The sequence below is a fragment of the Danio rerio genome, chromosome 4 (assembly GCF_049306965.1).
Source record: "Danio rerio strain Tuebingen ecotype United States chromosome 4, GRCz12tu, whole genome shotgun sequence".
NCBI lineage: Eukaryota > Metazoa > Chordata > Actinopteri > Cypriniformes > Danionidae > Danio > Danio rerio.
In genome coordinates, this window is record NC_133179.1 from 12,816,682 (window position 1) to 12,841,482 (window position 24,801).

Sequence of the window (24,801 nt, forward strand, 5' to 3'; positions counted from 1 at the left end):
CACTGCCAATTAGATCAGCACTGCAGTAATTTAGGCATGAGAGCATGACAGAGTGCCTCTGCTGAGCGTTTGAAAGAAGAGCGCTCGGTAAGCGCACAGCGAACGCCTAATGCACTCTTGACATTATCTGGGAGCTGCTGCCTCTTTACTGAGATAAAGTTAATTGGGCCGCACCAAACGGATTTGAAGGCTCACGCACAGGAGGCTGGTATTGACACCTACTAGAGGGAACACACACAAAAAAAGTGCCACAAACCCTCTTTTCTAGACCCAATCACTCTCAAAGGAGTAATTGTCATCAACTGTGATGCAATTGAGGAGGACGTGTCCGAGTACCAAACGAGAGTGGGACATCTCGAAGTACTAAGGTGCAAAGAAAATTGAAGGCTGATAGACAAAAATGAGAAACATCGCTTAGACTCAAGCATGACATTTCGTCTTTTATTTAAGATTTAGTTTTATGTTCCTCCAGACCTTTAGAGAGGTACAACTTCCTTCAACTTTTTTTTTGTTTCTTACATTTTAGCACTGTGTAAACCCCAAAGTTAAACTGTATTGGTTTCGTTTCATTCGTTCCACTTGAATACTGTTGAATGCCGAGTGTTCGGCGGCAACCTACACAGCTGATAAAGGATTAAGACCATTTAAAAAATTGAAATGGTAGGGTCGTGTTTGTGGGGGGGTGCAAGTAGGAGTGACGAACAGTGTTAACAGTCCCAGACAAGACCCCAGTGTATTGCCAAAACCTTAGTTGCCCAGTAGCGCCGCTATCCCAGCTTTCCGTTGTATCGATTTTTTGTTGAAAAAATAAACGTGCAAAGTAACTGCTACAGACACAAACAGCATGATCACATCAACTTCTGTAATGTTCGCTCTGCCATTATCATTCGAAAGCCCTTTAACACAGATTATTTTCTTCACTCACCCACCAAATCTCAATCACCCACCAAGTTTCACTCTATGAACTCACATTTAAAATGTCGCCACACTTCAACTCTAGATCTATTTCCCAAAACTCTGGACACCTCGCACACCTTCAAGTTTCTTCAGGGAGCATAGTCAAGCGTAAACACTGATTAGGCCACGTACGTCGAGGCAGCTATGAGAAACACCACACAGTGGTGTCTCTTGCTACACGAGCCCTGCGATTGAAAAGGGTCCGTGTTACCCAACTCTCAATTCCTCTTAATTTCGCAACGCGCCGCCCTCTGATACAGAGTTTAACCGAAGAGTTGCGATCTAAAGCGGAAGACCCTTTGACCAACCAGGCAATTTGGTGGAAGGGTCAAAAGGCAAAGGCCTGCATCCATCTACAGCTAAATGCCACGTCGAGAGTGGGCACCATGTTTAGAACCCTTAAAAATGCATCTCCCTTTTACCAAAGGGCACAAAAAGGTAGAACAAAGTTGAAGGCTAAAGATCCTGGGTAAAAGTGCTTTTTGCTTCGCCATCATTATGCCTTTGATCCGTCAGAATAATGGAAGTCAAGTACTCTTCTGATCAAACACAAAATCTGAAGCCCTGTTTTGATTTCGGGTATCTACTTGATTGCTTCGAAGCATGGCTTTAAGGACTCTCACAGGAAGAAGCTCCTCTGTTGTGCAGATGGACGAACAGGTGCTGTTCTTTTTTTTTTGGTTTAGCTTTTGAAGGCAGACACTTAGTTCTAAATCAAGACACTTTTTGTTTGATTCCTTCCATTTGGTTCCAATGGAATTTCTGGGAAACGCATCTGGCGTGATTCGGATTTCCACAAATGATGCATTGACGTTATCATGACGAATTACAAAGGAGTTACTTTAGGCCCCGTAACTGTGGAAAACTTACTTGTTATGCTTTGCTGTGACAACTGTCTCGTTTTTGCAACCGTTTGAAAATGGGAAAGCTGGAACAGAGCGATTGGGCAACAAGGAATAAAGAAAGACTAAACCGTGAGAAACATAAATCCAGGAACGGACTAAAAATGAGTGCAAGATGAAATGAGAAAACAATACATAATCTTGTTATTTTGTTAATAACTTTGCACTGATTCATCTGCCGTGTTTGTCGGCTGTTCTTCGGATGAGGGGAATAGGATTTCACAGTTCCTAATGGCGTTCCATGCCGGCACTCTGTAGCAGATCTGTGGAGGCCTGGGCTGAGGCTCTGAAGGCGGTCTGGAAGCCTGGGGGAGGCGAGTGGAATTGGGTGGCGGGGTTGGCTGTGGCTGTGGTCGGATAAGGGCTCCAGCCGGCTCTGTGGGGGAACTGGGCTCCAAAGGGGCCGCTGTGAGGGGGCTGAGGGGGCACTGTGGACCCAGAAGGGACATCCATCTCTGTGAGCGCCTGCAAGGATTTGAGCCAGTGTGGAGGATTGTCATCCTGCAGAGAGTCCAGACTGTTGCCTGAGGACGCTGGGATACCTGAGAGGAGCAGTGATTGGAGAAATGGGACATAGAACATTTTTAATACTCTAAACTTTAAATGGTTTTAAATAGTTTATACTTAAGTTGAAATGGCATTAATGTAGTAACAGATTATAAACGGAAACCAAAGAGCGAAATTCAATACCTTTTAAGACCTTTTTAAGAATCTTTCAATAAATTTAAGGACCTTATAACCACTTTTCAGTGGTTATACTGGCGAGATTTTCACTTGCAGTATATTAATTGAATATTTACGTAAGAAGACAATTTAAAACTAAAACTAATTCGTATACTGAATAAAGATCTATTAAATCAAGCTAATTCAGCAGGTTGGCGCCTATAGAGCTGCAGAAATAATGGTGTTGCCTTGATTACTGCACTAAACAAAGCAGCATGATGTCAAATCTAGCAAGATTTTAGTGACTTCATAAACTACACAGCATCCTGATATTCACAGATTTAATTTAGCATTTTAATTTAGCAGGCAACTATACATGGCATGATCAAAAATTATATAAAATTCAATACCTTTAATACTTTTTAAAGGCCATAAATTTCTCTTCACTCATTTATCAACTTTTAATACTTTTTAAGACCCTGTGGACACCCTAAATAAAGCAAAGGTTTTCTAGAATACAAGTGTACACATTATTATTTTAGCCATTATTTATTAATCTGGACCACAAAACCAGTCGTACGTGTCTATTCTTTGAAATTGAGATATATACTAAAACATGAATACATTTGCTTTTTTACTGATGTAGGACTTGTTAGGAAATGCCTAACTGAATTACTTAAATTAACTGCTTAGCAATGCACATAGAAATTGAGCTTTGATTTATTTAAAGCAGGAAATTTAATAAATATCTTTATAGAGAACGATCACATTCTATTTATTTATTTTTGTTACCCATGCAATGTATTTTGGGCAGCTGCCAAAGATATAGCTGTGAAACTTGAGGTGTTGTGGTCCAGGATCAAATAAATCAGAGTTTTCATAGAGTCACATTGCATAATATCTTTCAACTCATATTAACCTTGCTGTGTTTTGGGAGAAAAATTGTTCAATTATTTTTATTATAATAATTTTTTTTACTAGACTTTATTAGGCTCTCTACAATAACATCTTCCATGTCTACTTTTACCCAATAAAAATAACATTTTATCATGTGGTTCACTAATCATTTTAAGTTTCTTCTTCCATCTTTAATGAAGCCTTCATTGTGATAAAGACGCACTGACACTTATAATTTACACCATGAGGAAGACATAAAAACACATTTATAACAAACGTTTAAAACATCACAAAAGTATATTCATTAAATTAGTAGATCTAGTAAAATAAATCCCCCAAAAACAAAGTGGATTTTCACTAAAAGAGGGAATTAAATCACTTTAAATAGCCACACGCTGTGCTAAAAAGGACTGAACAATAGCTTGCTTTGTCAACAAACCCTCCGGATTTTTTTAGTTGATGCCAAGTAGGAATCCATTTATCATGTTAGCGACATGATTAAGGATATTTTTAAATCATTTGCCATAATGGGATTAATTACATTAGAAAACAGGGGCGTTTTTGGGTGCTTTTACACCACTTTAAACATGCCGGCCTGCTGCAGGCTATTAATTCCAAACCCCCTGTGGATGATGAATGCTGCAGGCACCCAGACAACATCCGTGACATCCATACAGATTGCAACTTCAACCTTAGGGAGCAACAGATAAGGCGCTGCTATATCCCTTCAACCCGGGAAACAAAAAAAAATAAAATAAATATGGCAAAACTTTTCTTGAAGTATTGATTACAAATACAGCTCAATTCAGTTTTTGAAAACTCTGTTTAAGCAATGCCACACAGAAGAACGCTATAAACATTCACTGCATGTTTAACCACTCTGTATATCGATTGCTAGTGTTTGTGAAGTATTCTTGTGTGATATCTGATTTAGTCCACATGGATGCTTTAGACCGCCTGAAAGTGCAGGAGATCGAACTGATCTGGAACACGTGGCCTCTTCTGTGGCCCTTAAAATGCCTTTACAACTCTGACATTTTTAGTGAAAAGGTTAGAGAATAAATGTTTAAAAGACTGAATGCATTACTCATTTCGGCTCCCAAAGGCACAATTCGAACAGTGCTAGTATTTCCTAAAGAGTTTAGATAAATTAGCTTTACAGATGTGTTTTGCGATTAACCCTCTCGGAATTTATTTATATATTAAAATGTCAACATTTTATTTACCTATTTTTTGTGTATGTGTGTGTGCATGATAGATTTATTAGAGATTAATTATTCACAATCTAATCAGTCTAACTTTCCTTTCGTAAACAGAATCTGAATGTCTTTCCAAGCCATTTTAGACGGAAATAGGTTTATTAATGTCCTTTCTTGATCTCTTTCAAAATATAAACAAAAGGTGAGTAATGACAAAGACAATAGAATACACAAGATTTGTTACTCGTATAGTTTTGAATAGAGAAAAGTGTAGCGGTTAAGCTGGCGAATACAGCCCTGCCTTCTAGTAGAGGAGCCAATCAGTGATCGCCACAGGATGAGGATTCTCCGCAGGAGGGGCTCAGACTAGACACAAGTTTCTGTAGATTGTGACTTAAACATTTAGAAAGGAAACTAAAGAGACATTTTTTATTTTATTTTGATGGTGATTCCTAACATTTAAATCACAAGCTTGAGAATTTGAGGTTTCCCCAATTCAAACAGAATGCCCGAGTATACTGCCTGTAAGGCTATTCAAGGATGGCTGTTAAGATAATCGACTTGCCTTAAAGCAAGACTTGTTAGAGAAATGCATTTCCTTTAGGTTTCTTTTTTTCTGGATATATCTATTAAATGGTTTTGCCATTTAATTTGTTCGTTAACATTTCAATAAATTTTCCCAAGCCTCTTTAGAGCTTTCCTTTTTTTTTCTATTATTCTTTTGTAAAGACTGTACCTGAGCAATTCCAGTGTTATGGGTGTGACATCTGCAGTAAAAACGTAACAACAAACTCACGGAGAAAGTATGTCAACATAACATTGATGCATCTGTTCAACCAAAAAGTTATCAGAAAAATATAAACATGCGTTATGGATGCGACCAAAAAAGTATGCGAGCTTGCAGTATACAACATACTTTGTAGGAATTCTGCAAATTAAACTGCACAACCCAAACGAAATAATGTTAATCAATAGATAAGAGTAATTTTACACTTTTGCATTTAGGCAAAATCTTTGTTATGAATGTGACATCTTCGTTTCGGATGTGACGAGTGAAACTGGCACTAGTTTGACTTTGGTATGTGAAATATAATTGTTTGAAAACATTGACAGACATTGAGTATTTTTTGCAGTACAGTAGTCCCTCGCCATAAAGCAGTTCACCTTTGGCAGTCTCGCAGATTTTTTTTGTGCAATTTGACATGCCTTTTTTTTTTTACAGCGCACTGTGTTCTGCATCCTGACTGGCTGTAGACCATTGTTAATCAATCTCCTCTTTGCAGTGTCTCCTGCACAGTACAGAATGCGTTCAGCAGCTTGTCAACACGCTAGCAGTGTGACTCTGAAGTGCTGTGCTGTATGTTTGCAAGTTTTCTCCCCAACAAACCTCACAATGTCGACGAAACATTCTGCATCAAAGGCACCCACGATAGCACCCAAACAGCAGAGGAAAAAGCTAGTGTATAGAGTGTAGTGAGGAGTTATACAACCTTAAAACATCTTTAATAATTGCAAAAAATACTCTGCCATTTCACCAATTGAAGACTATTTTTAGAACGTATCTCCTGTGATTAACGAGGGACCACTGTACTGTAAAATACAAGCCTACACAAACAACTTGAAAAGGGTTTCACTTTTTTTGTGAACTATTTTTTTTCATGGCAAGGTTGATGTTTGCATGGAATTGCTCACCTGTGATGATGGCGGGGTCCATCCAGCTGGCTGTGCCGTCCCAGCTAAGGCTGTGTGAGATGCCGCCTGTGTGGTTCATGCTGGAGGAGGAAGAGGATGAAGATGACGAAGATGAAGAGGAGTTAGGGAGTCCTCCGAAGTTGATGTTGATGTTGGGTAAAAGTGCTCTGAGCCCGTCCTGCCACTCCTTCACATTCAGACTTTCTACTGAGGTGCTGTTTTCTATTGGGAGAAGTGATGGTGGTGGTATCCAATTGCACCGATACATCAAAACAAATAGTGGGACAACAGGAGAGATGAGAAAGAGAGAGAGATAAAACAATTGTCAGTTTCATCATTTTAGTTGTACACCACAAAAACAAGTGCTGCCAGCTTAAGTGTTAATTTGGTGCGATTCATTTAAGACAAAAAGTACAACCATTTAAATACAGCTCTACAGAGCGCAACAGGATAGTTGCAATTTTGATTAAAATGAGACCCATGAAGTGCTTCAAAATATGCATTTTCATACGATCTTTGACAATCTCAACCGAAACACGAAGAGATGGTGAGAGAAAGTGTAGCTCCTCCCCCTTTTAAGCTAATAGTGATTGGTTTATCACTGCTCTGCCAGTGAGTGGTGGCATAAAACCATTAATGCATTTTGGCGGAAGTGACAAACTACAAGCTTTGCATGTTGAATTCAGTTTTATATCATCTAACGTGGATTTTGTTTTGAAGCACACTAGCTAATAGACATCCTTAAAACTAACAATACTGATACTAACATCTAAAAAACGTAATAAATGAATAAAACACCATTTAAATCCTAGGCGCTCAAATAAATTAATCAATCACTTTCTGGGAAGCGAATTACTATTATTGAATCTGGAAAAACAAGGGAAACCATTTATTCATTAATTTATTTTCTGCCGCTTCTGGGTACGGGTAGTGGGGGACGCAGTCTTAGGAGAGAACCCCAGACTTCCCTCTCAGCAGACACTTCCTCCAGCTCCTCTGGGGAATCCCGAGGCATTCCCAGGCCGGCCTAGAGACATAGTCCCTCCAGTGTGTCCTGGGTCTTCCCCGAGGCCTCCTCCCGGTGGAACATGCCTGGAAAACCTCCCTAGGTAGGCGTTCAGGAGGCATTTAAAACAGATGCCCGAGCCACCTCAGCTGACTTCGCTTGATGTGGAGGAGCAGCGGCTCTACTCCGAGCTCTCCCCGGGTGTCAGACCTCCTCACCCTATCCATAAGAGTGCCCCCTGCCACCCTTTGAAGGAAACTCATTTTGGCCACTTGCATCCGAGACCTTTTCTTTTCAGTCATGACCCAAAGCTCATGACCATAGGTGAGAGTAGGAAACCACTGTTAACCAAATCGTTTTGATGACAAACTAGCAACAAACACACTACACACTGAAATTGGTCCGCATTTGTTCAAATAAAAGCAATGTATTTGATAAATGTATTTCCATCCTTGCCTAATTGCACATCTTTTACATACTACAAAAAATACACCTGATTTGATCTTTTTTTTTTATTTTTATAATGTGCATTTCACTATATTATGCATCTTGGGAATACTGTAAGACCATAATTTAGGCGATTTCCCAAAATGTGCACAATAATGATCAATTATAAACATTATTAGGGCCATAAAAATGACTCAATAAGGCACAATTACATCTAAAACCAATAGTATCTGGATGCAGCCTTTATGATGCAAGCTGGGATTGCATCACTCAGCGATGCAATGTCAGACACAATGCACTCAAATGGAGTGAGTGACCTCACTGTGAGGGGTAGGGGTGGGGTTAGGTGAGCCCATTAAAAAGCATTGGATGCAGCAGAGATTGCACTGCACCAGGTCTGCATTCAGACCCCTCTCTTTAAAACATATTACTACACATCTTTTAAATACAACAAAAAATATATTTCTCATAAACCGGTAATCATGTCTGATTTTTTTCTGAAAAAAAAAAAAAAAAGTAATTTAAATCAAATTTGTTTCTTTTAATAATGTGCATTTCACTATTTTATGCATCTTGGGAATACTGTAAATCCATAATTTAGGAGATTTCCCAAAGTATGCACAATAATGCTCAATTATAAACATTAATAGTGCCATAAAATGCCTCAATAGTGCACAATTACATCTAAAAAATTATTGCCTGTATAGCGATAATGAAAAAAAAAAATGGAATTGCTTGAATTTCATTCAGGAAATCACATTGAGATGCATTAATGAAAGCTGGACTGTAGATTAATCACAGCTAAAGTAATAATGATGATTTATACTCGATTCAGCAAAAAACAACAGGTGATCTTTGGCTCCCTTCTGTGTCTACTCGGCCCTTCTAATGGAAGAATAATCATTATGAAGCCCTTTACTGTGCCGTTATTATTCAATTAGCTCCTCATTTATTTCCCTCCTCCTCCTTGTCATACTTGAAGGAGAGACGTGCAGCTTCAATAAAGCGGCGCTTCTTTTTGCTGGACTCGGGCCAAAATAAACCTTTTCTTCTTTAATCAGGCCAGTATTCTCCTAAGGTTTGCTTGTGCCCACAGGGAGGGAAGAAAACCAGGCAGCAACGATGATGAAGAGGGGAATGGAGAGAAAGAAAGAGAGAGAATTGCAAAGACGCGGGGAATGGAGCGAAGGAGATAACAACCCTGGCAGCGAAAAAACAAGTCTTTAGCCTCTGAGCTTGACTTAAGACTCAGCAAACTTCTCTGGACACCTGCCTCCTACATCAGCTTCCCTCAAAGGATGGACAGCACATGAAGAGGCGATAAACAAGGTATGCTGTCGAGGTTTGACAAAAATAACTTCAACACGAATGGCTTGTTTATGAAAAAGGGAATGTTGTTTATATCGGTGCTAATTATTTTAACATGCAAGATTGTGGAGTACAGTGAGTGAAAGTCTGTCACATCAGATTACATTACCTTATAATTCAATGTTCCAGAGTTAGTTATATAGCTTATAATGCAGTTACAGACTGTCTGGATGCATTATTTCAAGACATTTGTCAGGGTTTGATCTGCTCTTGTGTGTTGGAATGATTTCTTCTGTATTCCAAGCCTCCGTTTGCTAATTTCAATAACTAATTTTCTAATCAGTAATGGAGCCTTGTGTATTGTGTGTTTGGATGGGAGAGAAAGTGCATGCTTTCCATAGAAAACAAACATGGAAATAGTAGTTTATATTCTTGTATTTAAGATATTTATTTGCTTGGTCTGAGGAATTTGGTTCTTAAGGCTTTAATAAGACCTGCTTGGAGCTACTTCAGCGGTGCCTTACCCAAATCATCTGCACACTAACTAGACTAGGGGTGTCCAAACTCTTTCCTGGAGGGCCGGTGCCCTGCTGAGTTTAGCTCCAACTTGCTTTAACACACCTGCCAGGAGGTTTCTAATATATCTAGCAAGAGCTTGATTAGCTGGATCAGGTGTGTTTGATTAGGGTTGGAGCTAGACTCTCCAGGAGACTGGCTCTTCAGGACTGAGCTTGGACACCCTTGCTTTAGACCATTCAACAATTAGAATTAAACAATTAACAGCCACACAACATAATATAAGAAGCAATAAACAAGGTATACTGTTGAAGTTTGGCAAAAAGTAACTTTAAACATGACTGGCTTGTTTATGAAAAACGAAATGCTGTTAAATTTGGTGCAAATTGTTTGACATGTGAGAGTGTGGATTATAATATGTGGTTATATAACCTTATAATTCAATAAACTGGAGTAAGTAATTCAGCTTATATCGCATTACCAGACTGTCTGGATGCATTATTTCAGGACATTTGTCGGGGTTTGTCCTGCTCTTGTGTTGGAAAGACTACTGTAGCTGTGCCTTACCCAAAAATATCTGCACATACTTTAGACCATTCAACAATCAGAATCAGTCTATTAACAGCCACATAGTATGACATACAATAAAACAAACTAAATCAAGATTTCCAGGAAATTATACAAGAGAGATATGAATTATTCTCTGGTTATAACCTCATCAGAATAAATAAGCAATTTTTGGGAGTTTGATTAATATTTGCAGATTAGTTTGCAAAAAAACTAATCGTTCTTTTCAATGAATGATTGGTTTGATCATCTTTTTGTATCCCTCAAAATTTACAAGTCACTACAAATTGGCTATAAAGACACTTATGTAATAATTACAAAGCAATTGTAATTGTAATTTGAATTCTTTTTAATGTATCAAAAAATGTGATATAATTTTTAATCTTTAAAACTAGCTCAGTTAAATATAAGTGAATTTTAATTGTACTATTGTATTGAATTTTATTAGTAAGTTATAACTGAAGCTTTTGCATAAAAATACATGGCTATTTAAAGATGAGACAACAGCTTGAAAAACAAAATGGAGAGAAAGAAAAAAAAAATGCACACTTAAAATTATAAATATATACATATATTATTATCTTTTAAATGTAGCTCTATAGTTAAGGCATAAGCCACACAGTGCAAAATGCAAGAGTATGAGGATCAGCAAGAAGATATTCTACAGGGACAATCTGCTGTTGAAAGGTCTTCAGACAATAAAGGTGCTCCGGGGCCAAGACACTAACACACTGATGCTGTCAAACAGGTCATGCTTGTAATTTAATTATTTTGCAACATGGGAATTTAAGGAGCAGACGGAGCTCCCTCTCTGACGCCATACGGCAGCATTTTATTCCTGAGATCAGACAAGGGTCAAACTATGGATGCTGCAAAGTCAGCCCTGTGTTTATTACTCCATTAATCAATTAAAAGAAGACCTTAATGGGACTCAAACAAGGGGTAAAGGTTTGGCTGGTTAGCATGAGCCTGTTCGCCCATGATGGAAGATGTAGATTAAAGAAAAACAATAAAAAATAAAAACATAAATAATGGTTTGTACATTGGTTGGAACCGTTAAAAGAAATGGCAATTTTGCATTGTTTATGAATGCTCAAATTGGTCAAACCAAGAAATCACAGAGGAGTTTCTACTGAGCACCAAATGTTGTTACTCAAAAAGGGGGAAAATTTCAAGAAACTGACTGAAAAATGCGATTTAAACCTTAAAAAATTCTTGAAAATGTGCTTGTTTATAGGGACTTCTATTCATATCTTAAGCTATGTTTATGTAAAAAATAAAGTTTGCATCTCCAAAATGAAATATAAAAGTTATTAAAGTGTTTTTATTGACAGGTCAAAAACAAAAGAAAAAACAAGCAAAAAATGATTGACATTGGGGCTGCACGATATTGGAAAAATCTAAAATTGCAATATTTTATTTTGCTGCGATTTATATTGCGATATGAATACAATTTCACATTGAATCGCTCTATTTAGAATAAAATCATTAACTTTAATTGCAATAATCTTGTAGAGGAGTGAATCAAAGAAATTGCAAGAATAAAGATAAGTGAAATATGTAGTCAGATATTAAGGTACAGTAATGCGATACGATATTATCATGATATTTTGCCTCAGTTAACGATAAATCACTATACCATCGATACATCACAAGAAAACCATCCAAAATATACTATGATACTTGTAAATGAAAAGTGAAAAGGCATCAAAAAGTTATAAGATGAATTTCTTTTATTAACAGCGCATGTATTCCTTTGAATTGCAACATTGATATACGTTTAATCCGCCACTTATGAGATTATGAGAAGCACCACCTCATGCATATCACTATTTTGTCCTGGCCCTATTATTGAATGATCATATGTAATGTAAAACGCAAACAAAGTACATTCTTCACTGTTGATCAACTATAATAATCTCAAATCCTCATTGCAGATGCTGCGATGTGGCTATTGCGAATGTACACATTGCGATAACGATACTAATATTATATATTTTGCAGCCCTAATTGACATTTTTGGTATAAAGGTTGCTGACCTTTCCTATAAAAAGTTGTAGTTTTGTACAGTTTTATCTATTTTTATTGGCTTACTTTTGAGTACTATGGTGTGGTAGACCTGGTAGCACATCTACAGCTTCGTTGTTTGACGTCTATGAGTTCAGCAGAAAATTTGATCTTCTTGAGATTATAAAGATCACATCCAACAAATCTGGTTATTCTCTGAATGGTGTGCGTCCTCATAGTCACATCATTGCAAACAAGCTATTAAAAACCTTTCGTTTTAAAAAGTGTATTATGACAACATAATGAAATACTAGCGATTATTTTGCGGTAGGTGTTTTCCCAGTGTCTGTTTCTACCACACATGCCAAATTAGCAGTGCTCATGCCTCAAACACTGAGAAAGCACCCTGCTCGCTTGGGAAAACGCTGAATTGGTTGTGCAGTCGATACGGCCAAACCTGCGCAGATAAACAAGTCAAGTGTGAGAACGAGCCAATATGAGAATCTAGACACTCAATATCAACACTTGAGGGCGACTGAGCTTTAATGAAACACTTCTGAAGAAGGAGATAAGATGAATGAGGTGTTGAATAAGGTGAATGTGCTGTTCTTTTTAAACCTCTCCGCAGTTCTTTCTTCTGATTGGGAAGCGCTCGTCCAGCCAAGTGTGTCAGGCATTAGCACAATCACCCATGTTTCCATTTGCATCCATGGATAAACAAGTGCTGTCATGTTTTATTTATGTGGACGGGACAAAAAGCTAAACTCGGAATCACATCTGTGACGTAAAGGCGCTGAATTTCTCTTGTGAGGTTGTGGAGTAACCACACATATGCAGCTAGACTTTGTGTACAGAATATATTAAATCATAAAAACAACATGTAAATGTTAAATCGCAGATATTTTGTCTGATGCACTAAAGACAGTTTTATTATATTCTTTTAAAAAACAACAACTAGTAATATGGTTATCATCACTGATAAGAATGGTTTATTAATCCTTGTGTACGGTTCAAATTTATTACGCATTGTTTTATGTTCATGGCTGTTTTTGCCCCAATGACTTCCATTATAATGAGATTTTGTGGTTGCAAAGCCATGACAGCATACAATAATGCCTTCTTGATTGTTAATTTTACCACTTCCCAATAGGAAAACCCACCAACAATCAAGAATACACGATAATATGCTTGATAATACAATCAAAAAATGTTGTTTCAATGAAAATTTATGGGGCAAAAACAGCCACGAATATAACGAAAGGTTAGTAAATTTGCCTAAAGTGTCTTCGAAAAGCATTTCAAAAGCAATCTTCAAAGCTTTTTCCCCAAGATGTGTCAAAATAAGATGCTTTACCAAAAATCATTTCAGTTGCTGAAACGCAGAGAAAGTATTGGCCAAATTAAGACTCAAAACTACCCCAGAGTGAATGAAAACATCTCCAACAGCACACAAGGGATAAATATTTGTATGTGATGTATAAACTTGTATTTTTTTCTTTTTGTGAATTATTTTGACATTTCCTTTGTCAAAATATGTGTGATTTCATTAAGTAACTGATAAGATGTCATACTGAATATTTTGCAATGATTAAAAACTTTGCCACTGTCATTCAAACTATTAGTTATTACCCACTGGTCAAAGTATAAAGATTTAACTAGTACTTTTGATTGAATTAGCATTTCTGTGCTGTTCTGTGATCCTTAAACGATTCTTTAAATTATTCTATTCATAATCAGTATTACATTCGCATCATCCAAAAAATAAGGCTGAGGCTGAATTATAATTCTGCAGCCACCTCTGATCTGTGGTCAAATAGGATGATGAACCCATTCTTAAACCTTATTTTGCACTGCATTGACAATGATTGGAAGCTGCAACAGAAATGCCTTGAGACGGCACATTTTCCATTACTTTCAAATTTAATATTTACATTAAAATATTTCTTTACAGAAGATTCAAGAAATGCATGGTTTAAAATAATATTTACAGGCTATGCAAAAGTAATTTTATTTAAAAGAGATACTGCCTATGTTCTACTTTTAATATGAAAAACACTAAAAATGATTTACTTTGTTTCCAAAAGTGCAAGTTGTTTATTTTCACTTTAACTATTATACACTGTAAGACCCAACAGTCAACTTTACAAAATGAAATCAGAGTAGTTATATCAAAACTGACTGAAAGTTAATTGTACTCATTTATAAGGAGTTTTGAACTCAGTGTTGAAGGTAATGAGTTAAATACCTCATTACCTTAACTTAAATGGAGCAAGTTCACAGTACTCATATAGATCAGTTTTTTTTTAGATTTTACTGTCCTCCGTTGGTTTGAGTTCTCTTCATTTATTGGGTTTTACTGTGCCCAAATGCCTTGATTTACTCAAATGGATTAAGTTCGCAGACTTGGCACCAGTGGTGGTCGGGCTTTTTCATATAGTCCGCCAAAAGTTATGAAATGCATTACCCATTAACATTAGGAATGCCGTGTCTCTGGACTGTTTTAAGAAGCTTATTAAGACTCCCCTTTTAAGCAGTGTTTTTAAAGTGTGATCAATTGTTATCTTACTTATTGTTATATATTCCTATTAATTGTTTGTACATTTTATTGTTTTTACCTTGTACGCGCTTTGAGCTTGAGAAAAGCGCATTACAAATAAAATGTATTTTCATTATTATCATTACTTATCAGGATGAGTTTTTGAACTTAAATGGTTTGTTGTAATCAGTTTACTTAAACGGTTTGAGTTACCTTAACATTTTGGGTTTTGCAGAGTAATAAATAATCATAGATAATAGATAGTGTGTGTTTCCTTCAAGTAATGTACCCTTCATCCAAAAATCTCTTACTTGTAATAAGTGCTCATATTTACTGTAAAAACCTGTCAGCGAACTATAAGGGCAAAAAAAAATAAAAATCATAAATAATCATTCATTAATCGTAATCGAGCTAAAATGTTCAATTAATCAAGACTTTCGATTTTTGGCCAAATCGCCCAGCCCTACTTATTAGTTAATTGATCAACTTGTTTTTTCTTATTGAAATAATCCTTAACTACCTAAATCTACACTTCCCATGTAGCAGAAATCCCTCTCTCCCACTCAAACACACATCTAACAAGTTTTGTGTCTGCAAGTGTTGGCCCTCCAGCCTATTTTGGTATCTTGACTCTTCCTCGTAAATAATGCAACGCTCTCCTCCCAGGTCCTGTTCAGCTGCATCCTCTGGAGGACACCATTTCAAACAGGGAAGACCATTTCTCTCACCGAGACTCGTGGATTGAAGAAACAAACACAAAATACACTGTGCAGCACAACAGAGCCACAAAGCAAGCCAGCATCATTGAACGGGGTGGGGGAAGAAAAACAAAAACAAACCTTGGTTATTCATCGTTTCTATAAACAATGAAACCCTGAGGTCACAACCAATTTCCCTTTCCTTTTGCACCAATCGAAAGACATGTTAATCTTAAAAAGAAAGCATGCTGAAAAACAAACAGCATGTTAACAAATGCTACACTTCCACAGCGGTGTCAGCAGATTAGATTGTCTCGCATAAAAAGCCCTACAGCAGCACCGCAAGGAAACACTTTCTATTTAAATGAACTGAATTCTTGAAAGATCAATTCAGGACGAGGTTGGGGAGTAACTAACCAACTAACGCTAAAGCATTTCTCCAGTAATATAAAGCAAGCTCATGCCATTCTTGTCATCAAACTAGCTTCAAAGCTTAAGATTACGACTGGTTAAACTACAAACCTTAAACAATAAAAAAGCCAGTGTTTGCCAAAAGAGTGTGGTCACTAAAAGGTTTCCATGGTTGAAGTTACGTTTTCATTGTGTTTAGTTATAATGGAGATGGAACATACGTAGACATACAACAGGGTTCAACGCTAAGGATTTTTTCTACTGGCCCGATTGGACCAGTGGTTCAGATTTGTACTTGCCCTGCCAAAATTTTCACTGGCCCCATACAAGAAATAAAAAAAGTTAGCCACATATATTAAATAATGTTTCACGAAATAATGTCAGGCGGTTCATTCCACTGTGGTGACCCCAAATTAATAAAGGGACAAAACCGAAAAGTAAATGAATGAATGAAAATAATGCCAGTAGTTGTAGAATTTAAATATTTGAAAAATGTTAAAATATTTAGCAGTAAAATATAGTAGTATGAAAAACGTGCAGGTATTTTATTGCAAAACAAAAGGTGGCTGACTTAAAAGTGACGGCAAACTAAGCAAAACATCACCTTCATTTTTTTTCGTCATGCTGTACCCGTTTAAATGTTTCCACAAAGTTAGAAACAGACATTTCCTTTAGCCTAATAATTTAATGTCGCGGTCATGTTGCCGTCCATTAAAATTTAGTGACAAGGCAGCACTGCCCCGACCGAGCCAGTAACAATTCTGTCTACTGTCCCGAGCATCTCTCACACTGGCCCCGGGCCATTGGGCAGTCCTTATTGTTGAGCCCTGTACAAGTAAGCAAAACAGCAAAAAAAGAGGACTAATCAAGCCAAGTAGTGATACATATTATAGATTAGGGAAAAAAACAACAACAACATTGCAGATAAAGGCAAACAGTAAATGTTTTCTGAACATTAGCTTTCTGAATGAGAATGATCAGTAGCACTGAGCCAGTGTATCATCCAGAATGCACTTCCCCAATCACCACACACTTACTGTACATCACTGTAGTTCCTATTGCACTGATGTAGACCCTGCTCTGATGTAGCAGCTCAATTAAGCTTCTTTTTCATGGTGCAGTACAGTATAATTTGGCATGGCATGCCTCCAAAGAATGGTTGATTTTGCTAAGCTCGGATTGATTTTCTCTGCAGATTAGTACCTTTTAAAGTGGGGTGGAAGTAGTTGCTCTACTGCCGTCCCGGATCTGCTCTTCAGCTACCAACAAGAGTAAGGTCTCAACCTCTTTTTACCAACCATAACGCTGGCATTTTAGGAGTCTTTTTCTTGTGGTGCAACAAAAATGGTGTAGGCCCAATCCTAATTCAATGATTGTACCCCTTAGCCCTTGAAACAGTATGTGAAGGCGAAGGGCTTAAAAATTTACCACAAAAAAAAAAGAAAAAAGGGGGACACCACTATAACACCTGCAATGGCGACTGCTGTAGTCATTCCAGTTGCCTTATTTTTTGGTATTTATCTTCAGGAAATCACTGAAGGCGTATATTATGTTATCATAATGAGACAATGTTTCAGTAAGATCATAACTGTATTGTGCGTTTACACAGTGGCCATATTCATCTATGTAAACACACAAAAACAACATTATAGAAGACACTGTAAAATGTTAATTCCCGGCCACTAGAATTTTCTGACAGGGTATTCGAGAGTCATCGAGTGACAATGTTGTGGGACTGCTATACAGTAGTTATTATTAGGGATTATAGATGCCTAAAAATAGCGTTTTTTTTTTTTTTTTTTTTAAAGCATGGCGATAAAACAAACACTGTTATGAATGTACTATAACACATGCTTGTCTGTTTTAAAAATTAATAGTAATGACAAAAATATATATACTAATTTGTGCATCTCCTTACTTCCATGTGCATGCTGCCGTTGTAGATGGTGTATTCTGGGAAATTTTCTTACCCCTTGGTTTCAAGTGTGGTCCTGAAATAAATCTCTGTTTCAAGGGGTATCTAGCCCTTCCCCTTAGCTCTACACCTTCAAGCTAAAGAGAATTGGGACACCCCTACCCCTTCACGTGAATGTGCAAATCGAGGGGAAGGGCTAAGGGGTAGAATTGGGATAGGGCCTTAGTCGAACCAACTTGTAAAGCAGTAACAATTTAAATAAAGCGTGTTTGGTGTTTCCTGTCAAAAATTCAATGATGTTGGTAAGTGACAACTCCCTAATTGGGGATATGCAGTGTATACCTCAACCGAGGTGGTATTAAAACAATGGCAAAGCCTCTAAAAGTGAGCCATACTAAACAAACCACACTGGACCAAAAATGAAAAGCGCCTTTAGTTTCCCCTGAAAGAGTTCCTTGAACTAAAAATGCTGCAGTATGAACATACCAAAAAGCAGAGATTCCACCAACGGTTCAAACAAGTTTCTCCGATGTAAAAGCCTCATGTTTGTGATTACTTCCTTTTTATGAAAAAAATATTCTTAAACAAGAAACATAAGCATAAAACAAGATAGTAGCAGAAAATAGTCTGTCCAAAATTACACAATATTGAATCAACTTACTTATTAAACATCATATGCAATATCAATTGCACACATGCTATTTGGGACAAAGACGGCAATCGTGAGATATTGCACTCTCCGCTTGTATGATGGTTTTATATTGTCATAAATATGAAACAAAAACTGACACATGGCATTTACACCACAATACCCTGAATTTAAGAGCCTATAAATGCATGCTATAAGCTCCTTTACACAGCGAGTTGTTGGCCTGCATCATGTTCATCACAAATGAACTGTTTGAATTGTTATGCAGGTCTGTGGCGGGTGTGTTAAAACGAATATATAAAAATATACAGAATGCATCAGTGCCATTTATTGGCCTATGATGTTCTGAAGCGGTTTTATGATATTTGATATGTGGCTTCTTACAGCTTTGCTCCTCACCGACGGGTTCAGGAAAGGGCTTGAATGAATGAAATGTCAAACCGTAGCCTCTCTCCCCCGTCTGAGTATTTTCTCCTCAGACAGATAATGCTTGCTATTTGATATTTTCTCGAGAATAGCAGGTTTGTCCAAAGCACAGCGATGAATCTCTGCAGAATTGAATCTTTGTTACTTCATGTTACTAGAATGGTCTATCTTCTCAAGTCCAACTGATCTTATCTGGCTAGGCTGGCTACTTTAAATAAAAGCAATTATTACTGCTGAAGGACATCCATACTTGTAAGTCCACATCATAAACCGTAGAAAATGATGAAGATAAGAACTGAAGATGGACAGGCCTATCATGCATTTCACACAGTGATGTCCTCGGGGGGGATGATGATTACGTGATGTACAATCTGTATCAGCAGTAAATGTGACACTGATCTCACTGCTGCACTTCAAATCATAAGGTTTCATTCCATTAGAGAGCCCTTGGCAATCACCAGAATCTTCTATGACACAGCTCTGATGATGTACATTTCGGCTAGGAAAACGATAACAGACTGCCCTCCAGTGGCTCAATTTGCCATGACTGTTACCTAGAATGTCCTATTATATGATTTTTAGGACTTTTATAAACAAAGGATAGACGTTTCATGGTCATCACGCCTGGTCAAACTACAATTACAAGTCATAACTTTCTTATTTATAAACAAATTTTCCCTTGACTTTTTTTTCATTTGGAATAAGCGCAATATATTCTATAAAAATACATCCTTATTTCTTTAGAGTTGCTATGATAATAAAATTACTTTACTTCATGATCTCTTGGTCTTTTGCTATCGTATTAAGAGTTCTTGCAGAAGTAAAATTTTCCTGTCCCATCAAAAGAATTCGTTATTGTCTTTGATGCTGTTCCTGCAGGAATTATTACACTGTTTAAAGGCTTGAACAGAACTGCATCACACCACCTCTTCGTGATCTGTTTGAAACAACAGTGGGTAAAAGCTAGTCTTGTTCTAAAGTCAACTAACAAATCAATCAATGCATTGTTTCAGAAAAAAGTTGTCTCAAAATCATATGTTATGACTTACTGGAGCAATTTTACAAACATTTTAAACTGGAGAAAAGTTTGGCTTTTGCCACACAAATACCTTAGTGTGAACGAAATCAGAGAAGTTTGCTTTAATCCACAGATTCTACCTAGTGAGTAGCTATTCAAAAAGATTTAAATCGGATATTGATACAATGTGCACTTTCTGTAATTTACAAAGTGAAACAACTGTACACTTATTTTGGTACTGTACCTACAAAAATATTTTGGGGAAAATTTGTGATTGAGTTTATATATTTCAATTTTTCTTTGTTTTGGGAAAATGTGTTATTTGGTTTTACTGATACAGACAATAATACGGAGAAAGCGTTCTCCTTCATCAATCTTTTACTTACTAAATATCACATCCATAAATGCAAATTCTCCAATAATAAACTGCTTTATTGGGGTATTCTTAAAAGAATTAAAACAATATTTTGATACACTTTCCGTTTCAGGAAACACTAAGGCTAAGAAAACATAATCTTGTCACGCCCTATTTAAAATTCCCCTGTAACATCAGTACTTCATTCTATATTACTTACACTCTTAATATTTTATTTTAAGCTTTACTTTATACGTATTTCTTGTTTAACTTATTATAAAGTCATAACTTTTATGTGCTAATCATTGTATGTGCATTAATTATAAAACACACCAAATACATTGGAAAAAAGACATCTAGATGCAACTTAAATGTTTAATAATATTTTGGTTTAATTGTATTATATAACTAGAACTGCCTCCCTTTTGAACTCTGCCCCCCACTGACTATTTTGCTGCCTCATATACCCCAACACTCCTCTCATAACTTATACTCCCCATAAACACTGCACTATTTAATATTTGCACATTTTCATTGCACTTTGTTGCAATAATTCATCTTGAATTGTACATATCATTTTAGTGGCTTTTCAACATGCAACATTAACTATTTTAGTATCGTTAATGACAAAAATACCATTTACAAACTACAGAGGCACTGCCAGTATTTTGGTGTAACAGTATTGCGGTGCTGCCGAAGTACTGATAAACCATGCAACCCCACTGGGCGGCCCTCTCAAGTAAAGTCTCTGTGTGGGAAGCACTGATTTTCAGAATTTAATTCCATAATTCTGAATTAAATGGCAATTAAAAAAAACACATTACCTTTATTTGTTAGACATTTTAGCATAAGCATGACCACAGCATGAATTCAATTAATTTCCATGTGTCCTCTATTGATTATAATGCTGTAATTATAAAAAATAAATAAAATAAAATTCAGCCAATGGCACTGAAAATTACTTTATTTGGGTTGTTAACATTTAAGCATATAGAATTTGGTCACTCTTTATTTTAAATATGCATTCCATGCTATTAACAAACCATTAACTAAGCATTTTACCTTAATAAATGACTAATTAGCTGCTTATTAATAGTTACTATTTAGTAAGGTAGTAGTTAGATTTTGGTATTGGGTAGAATTAGGAACGTAAAATAAGACAACAGTCAACGTCTTAATAATAGGCAGGTAATAAGCCAGAAGTATATGAGATGAATAGTTACTTGAACTAAAGAGCTACCTGGAATATTTTTACTGATACACACTTAATAACCGGCAGGTAATAAGCCAGTAGTAAATGTTGTGTATACTTAAACTAAAGTGTTACCTTGAATATTTTTACTGATATCGACATACTAATCCCAAGTCCCTGTTTGCACTCACCTGTCATATGGATCCCACCGAGCCCTGTACTGTGATGATGTTGCTGCTGTGGAGCCAAGTTCAAGTCCAAAAAGCTGCTGTGCTGTGCAGCAGAAGAAGGGCCTGTGCTGTGATTCAAGTGCGGGAGGTTATTGCGCATGGGCATCCCCATCCAGCTGTGCCGAGAGCTCTGCGCTTGCCCGGGAAAGCTGAACGAGTTGTAGACTGTGCGGTGCGGGAGATGGGAGAAGCCCCGTGAGGGCAGACTGGAGTTTGGGGCAAAGTGTGAGGAAGTTGGGGGCTGAAGTGGGCTTTTTATGGATGGAGCGTTGTGGAGAGGGCCGAGTAATGGCCCATGGGGCATTACTGGCGCCGACTTTGTGATGGTCATGGGAAAGGAGTCTTCCACAGTGAGTTCGTTCTCAATGAGATCTGCCAGTGCCTTACGGGTGACGTCAAATGGGTCAAAGCCGAGGTCGTCATCCTGTTGCTTCGTTGAAGAGCCGAAGCCAAAGGCTGCTTGCCAGTCTGTAGAGGACGACACTGGTATGGTATCTGCCAGAACGAAGACAAATAATCATACATGTCATTTTGCAAGTCCAAATCACTCTGTACAACTATGATCCTGGAGTAGCTCCTACACACAACTCTAGAAGTTCCTATTTGGCCTGAAGACCTTGATTAGCTGTTTCAGCTGTGTTTGATTAGGGCTGCAGTGGAACTTTCTAGATTTAACAGCCCTAGTTTAGTGGTCCTTAATTAAGATTTGACTTTTTTAGCTAGCAGTATAAATAAATATTTGACATAAGCTAAGATATGATAATTAAAATTGGTTGCAAAGATAGACATTTCCTTTACAGAATCTGATTTAAAAAGGGATCGTCGCCCAATAAATAAAATTATCATCATTTACCGAACCCCCACTTGTACTTAACATATTTGACAGAAAATATACCTATCAGAAATATTAGTTCTGAGTAAGGAGATTCACACAATCATGTATCACAAAGACCATTTTTAAAGGAACAGAAATGACAAGGTAGACTAAAAAGTCAAAAATGAGTATAATAATCAGATTTTTCCACAAAAAAACACACCCCACAAACACATTACAGGGCGCATCACCCCATAACACAATCAAGTCTTTGAAAATAGCTTAATGACATCAATTTACTGAAAAGTAGCTTCAAGTCTTCTAACTCTAGCTGCTCATATTTAGCCTGAGGACCTTGATTAGCTGGTTCAGGTGTGTTTGATTAGGGTTAAAGTGTAACCCTCTAGGTTTGAAAGCCCTAGTTTAGTGGCCCTTAATCAAGATTAGATTTGTTTAGCTTTAGTTAGAGTGTAATGCTGCATTAATTAACAGCATAAATAAATATTTGACCAAAAACATCACAAGCTAAGATATGATCATTAAAATTGGATGCAAAGGGAGACATTTACTTTACAGAATCTGATTTAAAAAGGGATCGTTCACTCAATAAATGAAAATCATCACCATTTACAGACCCTCCACTTGTTCTAAACATGTTTGACAGAAAATATAATTTGAAAAAAGCTGGAAAACAGCAGCCATTGACGTCCATAGTGTATGCTTTTTAGAATTATTTTTCCCTACTATGGATGTCAATGGCTACCATTGTTCAAAATCTTCTTTTGTATAATTTCTTTATGATTTATTTATTGCAACATCATATTTCATGGCAACAATGGACATACAAAAAAAAAAATTACATCATAAAAACAAATTCGTATTACAATAAAAAGTTACTTATATAAAATAGAAATAAATAAAATTCACACAAAAACATATCAAAGTTAAATATGATTTTTCAGGTAAATTTTTAACAAATAATTTTGGATTTTTCCTGGAAATACATTTTTAAAAATGTCCACCAAAGTACCCTCCTTATAAAAATGTTGTCTAATGGTATTCAAACTTCCGCATTCCAATAAAATATGTTTGATGGTAAGAGCAGTCTGGCCTTAATAACAAGTAGGTGGTTCTTCTTTTTTGTTCACTGGTAAAAAACAATACATAAAAAAGAGATGGCACATGACACTACATTTTATTTTTAGATTAAATACCTCTTTAAGGCCTGAAACGAATGGCTGGAATGTATTACAAATCACTTCTTCCAAACACGTTTTCCAAATGTACATAAACCCTGACCCTGTGTCAAGACTTTATTCAAGATGGACTAGACCAGGGGTGTCCAAACTGAGTCCTGGAGAGCCGGTGTCCTACATATTTTCTGCAATAAACCTGCCTAAAAGTTTCAGGTATAGCTAGAAAGAGCTTGATTAGCTGGTTCAGGTGTGTCTACTTGGGGTTGTTACTAAACTTTGCAGGATACTAACCCTCAAAGATTTTGGGCACCACTAGACTAGACGGTTGGCTATTACACTTAACCAGATGACCTATCAGAAACCATTTCATAATTCTGAGAGAGAAGCTTTACACAACCAGGTATTAAAACAACCATTTTTAAAAGAACAGAAATGACTTTGTAAACTAAGGCCCCGTTTACACTAGTGCGTATTAGTTTTAAAACGGCGTTTTAGAATGAAAACGATCCGCGTCCACACTCGCGTTTTACCCAGCGTTTCTGAACTGCTCTCCGTCCACACCAAAACGCTGAAAACGCACATCACGTGACCACACACACACACTTTGGCAATCGCTGGAGCCCATCTACCCAGATGAGAGCTCTGCTAGTCGGACTTCTCATCAAGCATCTCCCGCTGGATCTAATCTCACTATATTTATTAAACGTGATATTTCATTCATCTTGTTGTCTTTATCTAACGACATATTCCCTGACTTTGGTCACTGGAATCTATTACTTGTTCTCAGGTAACGTGTTTTGGCTGAGCGCAAAGATAAGTTAATGATTAATGTAAGCACGTAGCCTACATTCTGTATATTGACTGATCGCTTGCCTTTATTTCCTATAATGTATAAACTTATTGTATGTTATACTTTTATAATGGCCATTATCGATTATTAAAACTGATATTCAGCAAAAGAGAGGGTGTGTTTCGTATTTTCACTGAAATTGAAAGGAGGCAGTTGTTATCGGCTCCGTTTTGTTATAAATATGCACACAGTGAAGATGACTCTCATGCAGCACGACGCCTCAACATTTCTGCTGTCTGTTTAGTTGTTAATATTAAAATAAAAATAGGCAGTTCCTTATATCAAGTTTACATTTTATTGTTGAGAAAGTGAAACAACGTAGCCAAGGTGATGTGAATGAAGTTATAAAG

General features: G+C 36.9%; 1 protein-coding gene across 4 annotated transcripts in view; it reads right to left on the reverse strand.

Annotated features, from left to right (window-relative positions):
* Nucleotides 1-420: 420 nt before the first annotated feature.
* The window catches only part of cnot4b (CCR4-NOT transcription complex, subunit 4b), a 42,370-nt gene continuing 17,989 nt past the window's right edge, over nucleotides 421-24,801 (reverse strand). The window contains 3 exon segments of one of the 4 annotated variants that reach the window (NM_201169.1): nucleotides 421-2,401; nucleotides 6,311-6,532; nucleotides 21,553-22,086. In NM_201169.1, coding sequence (NP_957463.1) covers nucleotides 2,088-2,401; nucleotides 6,311-6,532; nucleotides 21,553-22,086 — 1,070 coding nt within the window. In that variant the 3' untranslated portion in view covers nucleotides 421-2,087. 4 annotated transcript variants of the gene reach the window in all.